The 7,500-nt window shown below is 45.4% G+C and overlaps 1 protein-coding gene across 1 annotated transcript in view; it reads right to left on the bottom strand.

Annotated features, from left to right (window-relative positions):
* The window catches only part of atp2c1 (ATPase secretory pathway Ca2+ transporting 1), a gene marked incomplete at both ends in the record, with an annotated part of 52,665 nt that overhangs the window by 13,015 nt on the left and 32,150 nt on the right, over positions 1-7,500 (bottom strand). The window contains 2 exon segments of the mRNA XM_084442206.1: positions 3,791-3,947; positions 5,486-5,590. Coding sequence (XP_084298332.1) covers positions 3,791-3,947; positions 5,486-5,590 — 262 coding nt within the window.

Here is a 7,500-nt window from a genome sequence, read left to right as displayed (position 1 = left end):
CTATAGACCCTTTAACTATCCTGTTAACCATTACTGCTATAGACCCTTTAACTATCCTGTTAACCATTACTGCTATAGACCCTTTAACTACCCTGTTAACCATTACTGCTATAGACCCTTTAACTATCCTGTTGACTATTACTCCTATAGACCCTTTAACTATCCTGTTAACTATTACTGCTATAGACCCTTTAACTATCCTGTTAACTATTACTGCTATAGACCCTTTAACTATCCTGTTGACTATTACTCCTATAGACCCTTTAACTATCCTGTTAACTATTACTGCTATAGACCCTTTAACTATCCTGTTAACTATTACTGCTATAGACCCTTTAACTTTCCTGTTAACTATTACTGCTATAGACCCTTTAACTATCCTGTTGACTATTACTCCTATAGACCCTTTAACTATCCTGTTAACCATTACTGCTATAGACCCTTTAACTATCCTGTTAACCATTACTGCTATAGACCCTTTAACTCTCCTGTTAACCATTACTGCTATAGACCCTTTAACTATCCTGTTAACTATTACTGCTATAGACCCTTTAACTATCCTGTTAACCATTACCGCTATAGACCCTTTAACTATCCTGTTAACCATTACTGCTATAGACCCTTTAACTATCCTGTTAACCATTACTGCTATAGACCCTTTAACTATCCTGTTAACCATTACCGCTATAGACCCTTTAACTATCCTGTTAACCATTACTGCTATAGACCCTTTAACTATCCTGTTAACCATTACTGCTATAGACCCTTTAACTATCCTGTTAACCATTACCGCTATAGACCCTTTAACTATCCTGTTGACTATTACTGCTATAGACCCTTTAACTATCCTGTTAACCATTACTGCTATAGACCATTTAACTATCCTGTTAACTATTACTGCTATAGACCCTTTAACTATCCTGTTAACTATTACTGCTATAGACCCTTTAACTATCCTGTTAACTATTACTGCTATAGACCCTTTAACTATCCTGTTAACTATTACTGCTATAGACCATTTAACTATCCTGTTAACTATTACTGCTATAGACCCTTTAACTATCCTGTTAACTATTACTGCTATAGACCCTTTAACTATCCTGTTAACTATTACTGCTATAGACCCTTTAACTATCCTGTTAACTATTACTGCTATAGACCCTTTAACTATCCTGTTAGCCATTACTGCTATAGACCCTTTAACTATCCTGTTAACTATTACTGCTATAGACCCTTTAACTATCCTGTTGACTATTACTGCTATAGACCCTTTAACTATCCTGTTAACTATTACTGCTATAGACCCTTTAACTATCCTGTTAACCATTACTGCTATAGACCCTTTAACTATCCTGTTGACTATTACTGCTATAGACCCTTTAACTATCCTGTTAACTATTACTGCTATAGACCCTTTAACTATCCTGTTAACCATTACCGCTATAGACCCTTTAACTATCCTGTTAACTATTACTGCTATAGACCCTTTAACTATCCTGTTAACTATTACTGCTATAGACCCTTTAACTATCCTGTTAGCCATTACTGCTATAGACCCTTTAACTATCCTGTTGACTATTACTGCTATAGACCCTTTAACTATCCTGTTAGCCATTACTGCTATAGACCCTTTAACTATCCTGTTAACTATTACTGCTATAGACCCTTTAACTATCCTGTTAACCATTACTGCTATAGACCCTTTAACTATCCTGTTAACTATTACTGCTATAGACCCTTTAACTATCCTGTTAACTATTACTGCTATAGACCCTTTAACTATCCTGTTAACTATTACTGCTATAGACCCTTTAACTATCCTGTTAACTATTACTGCTATAGACCCTTTAACTATCCTGTTAACTATTACTGCTATAAGACCCTTTAACTATCCTGTTAACTATTACTGCTATAGACCCTTTAACTATCCTGTTAACTATTACTGCTATAGACCCTTTAACTATCCTGTTAACTATTACTGCTATAGACCCTTTAACTATCCTGTTAACCATTACTGCTATAGACCCTTTAACTATCCTGTTAACTATTACTGCTATAGACCCTTTAACTATCCTGTTAACTATTACCGCTATAGACCCTTTAACTATCCTGTTAACTATTACTGCTATAGACCCTTTAACTATCCTGTTAACCATTACTGCTATAGACCCTTTAACTATCCTGTTAACTATTACTGCTATAGACCCTTTAACTATCCTGTTAACCATTACTGCTATAGACCCTTTAACTATCCTGTTAACTATTACTGCTATAGACCATTTCAATGGAACCAATGGAACTTTCGGTCACTAGGGCAACGACTTGTTTGTCCAGGTAAACGTCAGTGTAATTGTTCAGTGTAATTAGGTGGGCTAGCTTGCATAAGCTAGCCCAACTTGTGATATTCCCACTATTTCTTTCTTTCTTTCTTTCTTTCTTTCTTTCTTTCTTTCTTTCTTTCTTTCTTTCTTTCTTTCTTTCTTTCCTTCCATCCATCCATCCATCCATCCATCCATCCATCCATCTTTCTTTCTTTCTTTCTTTCTTTCTTTCTTTCTTTCTTTCATCCATCCATCCATCCATCCATCTTTCTTTCTTTCTTTCTTTCTTGCATCCATCCATCCATCCATCCATCCTTCTTTCTTCCATCCATCCTGCTTTCTTTCTTTCATCCATCCATCCTTCCTTCCCTCCTTCCTTCCTTCCATCCTTCCATCCTTCCTTCCTTCCTTCCTTCCATCCTTCCTTCCTTCCTTCCTTCCTTCCTTCCTTCCTTCCTTCCTTCCTTCCTTCCTTCCTTCCTTCCATCCATCCTTCCTTCTTTCTCTTCGTGGTGGTCTCGCCACCACGCCAGACCCCACAACTCAACCCCTGAGTGGGCTAGAGACACAGTCTTCATTGCCCAGAGGTCACTGTACTGTCCCCGACTAGCTGTGACCCAAGGGGGCGGGGCCTAACCAGCACGCCACTATCCACGCCACGGGCCCCACAACTCAGCCTCTGAGTGGGCTAGATACACACGGTCTTCACCGGTTGAGTCAGGTAGGTGGCCCGGAGAGGGCTACACTGTCCCTGACTGGCTCTGACCTGAGGGGGCGGAGTCTCACCCCCACGCCACTATCCACGCCACGGCCCCACAACTCAGCCCCTGAGCGGGCTAGAGACACATGGTCTTCACCGGTGCGGGCGGGTAGGTGGCCCGGAGAGGGGTACACTGTCCTCAACCAGCTCTGACCTGAGGGGGCGGAGTCTCACCACCATGCCCCTATCCACGCCAAAGACCCCACAACTCAGCCCCTGATTGGGCTAGAGACGCACGGTCTTCGCCGGTGGGTGCATGGAGATTGCCTGGTCCGTAGTAGTTCTAGCAGTAGCTGTTACATACAGCTGCAGCAGCTAGCCCACCTCACATTTTCTCCAGGAAATGTACTTTCTAGTTGTTCAGTGTTATTGTTCAGTGTTATTGTTCAGTGTTATTGTTCAGTGTTATTGTTCAGTGTAATTGTTCAGTGTAATTGTTCAGTGTAATTGTTCAGTGTAATTGTTCAGTGTTATTGTTCAGTGTAATTGTTCAGTGTAATTGTTCAGTGTAATTGTTCAGTGTTATTGTTTTGAATATGAACAGGGCAGACTGTAGCTGCTGAAGGGTATTTAGATTAGAGTTCGTTCAAACGGCTCAACACAAACATTTAGTGCGCCTTTGCCAGTCACACCAGGGAGGATGGAAGTTACACAGTTTTAAAGTGTTTCACCAGGGCCGCCATCTTGGACGAGTCCAGAGGATGGTTACCTCGGAGGCCGGCTGTGCCCATGTAGCTCTTCTGCTGCTGGTAGAGCTCCCTCTGCTGGCCGGTGAGCGGCAGGGCAGCGCCTCGGCTGTGGAAGGTGCTGCAGAAGCGGATGACCTGCTCAAAAGCCCCCTTCATGTAGAACACGCCCGGCTGGTCCTGAAACACACGGTTACACGCCTCTTTGAAATACTCCATTCTGATTGGACAATCAAACATTCTATCTGACAATTATTTCTCAATAACTGACTGAAGTCAAGGGCAACCGAGCAGTATTGGCTGCTGCTAAAGGCAACACATTATGTCTGTGGGCGACAGTTGAAAGAAGACGAACGCACTGTCTGGCTGTTCTGTTTTGCTAATGAGCGTCTGGCCATGTGTTCCTGACGCGTCTGAACTGAGGGTGCAGCACATGCTCAATAGGGAAGCAGCGTCTGAACTGAGGGAGCAGCACATGCTCAATAGGGAAGCAGCGTCCGTACTGAGGGTGCAGCACATGCTCAATAGGGAAGCAGAGGGGACGGTCGTCTGTCCTGAGGGGGCAGCACATGCTCAATAGGGAAGCAGAGCGTCTGTACTGAGGGTGCAGCACATGCTCAATAGGGAAGCAGCGTCTGTCCTGAGGGGGCAGCACATGCTCAATAGGGAAGCAGAGCGTCTGAACTGAGGGAGCAGCACATGCTCAATAGGGAAGCAGAGGGAAGCAGCGTCTGTACTGAGGGTGCAGCACATGCTCAATAGGGAAGCAGAGGGGACGGTCGTCTGTCCTGAGGGGGCAGCACATGCTCAATAGGGAAGCAGAGGGGACGATCGTCTGTCGCCATGGTGTTATCCGGACGAGCTCTTTGACTTGGCTCCATGAACTTGAATGAGTTTCAAGAAAGAAGGTCAAGGCACTCTTTCTTTAAAATTAAAGCCTTTATTCGACTGGCATATCCATGTGGACTATGAAGGCTGATGCCGAAAAGTGCTAGTGTGTTTTTAACAGTCCATATGTATATGCTTTTTGAATAGGCTTTGATATGCTAATTGACTAAACACTTTTTCCTGTATCCAGTCTTTGCGTATGGCTGTCTAATGAATTAGGATGTAACTGAGAACATAACATGTAGCCAATAGCTGTATGGGAACAAGAGACGGGCAGATAGGACACGGCTCCGCTGACCGGCTGTGTTATAGACTGACCTGCTGTTATAGACTGACTGTCTGTGTTGTAGACTGACCGGCTGTTAGAGACTGAGGGCTCTGTACTGACCTGCTGTGTTGTAGACTGACCTGCTGTTATAGACTGACCTGCTGTTATAGACTGAGGGCTCTGTACTGACCTGCTGTTATAGACTGACCTGCTGTTATAGACTGACTGGCTGTGTTGTAGACTGACCTGCTGTTATAGACTGACCTGCTGTTATAGACTGACTGGCTGTGTTATAGACTGACCTGCTGTGTTATAGACTGACCTGCTGTGTTGTAGACTGACCTGCTGTTATAGACTGACCTGCTGTTATAGACTGACCTGCTGTTATAGACTGACTGGCTGTGTTATAGACTGACCTGCTGTTGTAGACTGACCGGCTGTGTTATAGACTGACCTGCTGTTATAGACTGACTGGCTGTGTTATAGACTGACCGGCTGTGTTGTAGACTGACCTGCTGTTATAGACTGACCTGCTGTTATAGACTGAGGGCTCTGTACTGACCTGTTGAGTGCGGTGGACAGACCGGACAGTCATCCACTTCTGTTCAGACGTGAAAGGGTGCTCCTCCAAACGCACATACTCCTGCTGCAGCCCCTCCAGCCCCATCTGCAACGCACGCACGCACACGCACACACACACACACACACGCACACACACACACGCACACACACGCACACACACGCACACACACGTACAAACACACGCACACACACGCACACACACGTACACACACGCACACACACGCACACACACGCACACACACGCACACACACGCACACACACACACGTACAAACACACGCACACACGCACACACGCACACACACACACACACACGTACAAACACACGCACACACACATTTGAGGTGATCTCAGGTGATGTGAGCTGGCGAGACCAGGATGTTTCTACCAAGGCAACAGCATCCCCAGAGCCTCCATCTGATCCCCTGCTGAGTCTGTCCAGGTCCACTCCTAGTGAACCTGCCTTCCATCTGATCCCCTGCTCCCCTGCCTGATCAGTCTGCCCTGGTCCAGTCCTAGTGAACCATCCCTCCATCTGATCCCCTGGTCCAGTCCTAGTGAACCTGCCTTCCATCTGATCCCCTGGTCCAGTCCTAGTGAACCATCCCTCCATCTGATCCCCTGGTCCAGTCCTAGTGAACCTTCCTTCCATCTGATCCCCTGGTCCAGTCCTAGTGAACCATCCCTCCATCTGATCCCCTGGTCCAGTCCTAGTGAACCATCCCTCCATCTGATCCCTGGTCCAGTCCTAGTGAACCATCCCTCCATCTGATCCCCTGGTCCAGTCCTAGTGAACCTTCCCTCCATCTGATCCCCTGCTCATCCTGAAGAGTGTGTCCAGGTCCACTCCTAGTGAGCCTGCCTTGGCATGTTGCCCTAAAGGCTCCTCTCTTCAGGGAGGGGTTAAGAGGGCGTGTTCTTAGGGCCACAGCAGCAGTCATATCCCCAGGCTCCAGGATATCCACATCCTGTTTGCTCCAGAAACACTGCTCTGGTACACTGTCAGGGGGTGTTTGGTTTGGAACCTGGCACACTGTCAGGGGGTGTTTGGTTTGGAACCTGGCACACTGTCAGGGGGTGTTTGGTTTGGAACCTGGCACACTGTCAGGGTGTGTTTGGTTTGGAACCTGGCACACTGTCAGGGTGTGTTTGGTTTGGAACCTGGCACACTGTCAGGGGGTGTTTGGTTTGGAACCTGGCACACTGTCAGGGGGTGTTTGGTTTGGAACCTGGCACACTGTCAGGGTGTGTTTGGTTTGGAACCTGGCACACTGTCAGGGGGTGTTTGGTTTGGAACCTGGCACACTGTCAGGGGGTGTTTGGTTTGGAACCTGGCACACTGTCAGGGTGTGTTTGGTTTGGAACCTGGCACACTGTCAGGGTGTGTTTGGTTTGGAACCTGGCACACTGTCAGGGTGTGTTTGGTTTGGAACCTGGCACACTGTCAGGGTGTGTTTGGTTTGGAACCTGGCACACGGGTGCACTGTCAGGCCACTTTTCAGACGCCGTATGTTGGACACCTTGGTTAGGAATCTAGCTGTTGAAGAAGATATCCTTAGACGCTACACTTTGTTATGCACCAAATGGCTTTTAAAGGAGTGCTTTGGTATTTTGCATCATAAGCCCTGTTAGTTTTTGACAGACTGTGCACTCGAGATATTAGTGCTCATTGCTCATGTCACAGTTAAGTCACAGCTGACCATATAATGGATCTATATAATGGATCTATATAATGGATCTATATAATGGATCTCTATGGGCATATATAGATATATAGATCATTGTGTACTTGCTGTGACGTGAGCAATGAGCACTAATATCTCAAGAGAGCAGTCTGTCAGAATGTTGATATGGACCGTTGTTTATGATCATAAATAACCTTATATAAATATAAATAAATAACCTCAACAGAGCTAATGATGCTACCTAACTAATAAATACCTAATTCCTCCTTTATTTTGTATTTTTCTTGATGTGTAATCTCATCAATGTTCAG

This window comes from Borostomias antarcticus (genome assembly GCF_949987555.1).
Source record: "Borostomias antarcticus genome assembly, chromosome: 8".
In the NCBI taxonomy this organism is placed as follows: Eukaryota; Metazoa; Chordata; class Actinopteri; order Stomiiformes; family Stomiidae; genus Borostomias; species Borostomias antarcticus.
Note: the sequence above shows the minus strand (reverse complement) of the source record. Positions and strands in the feature narration are given on the sequence as shown.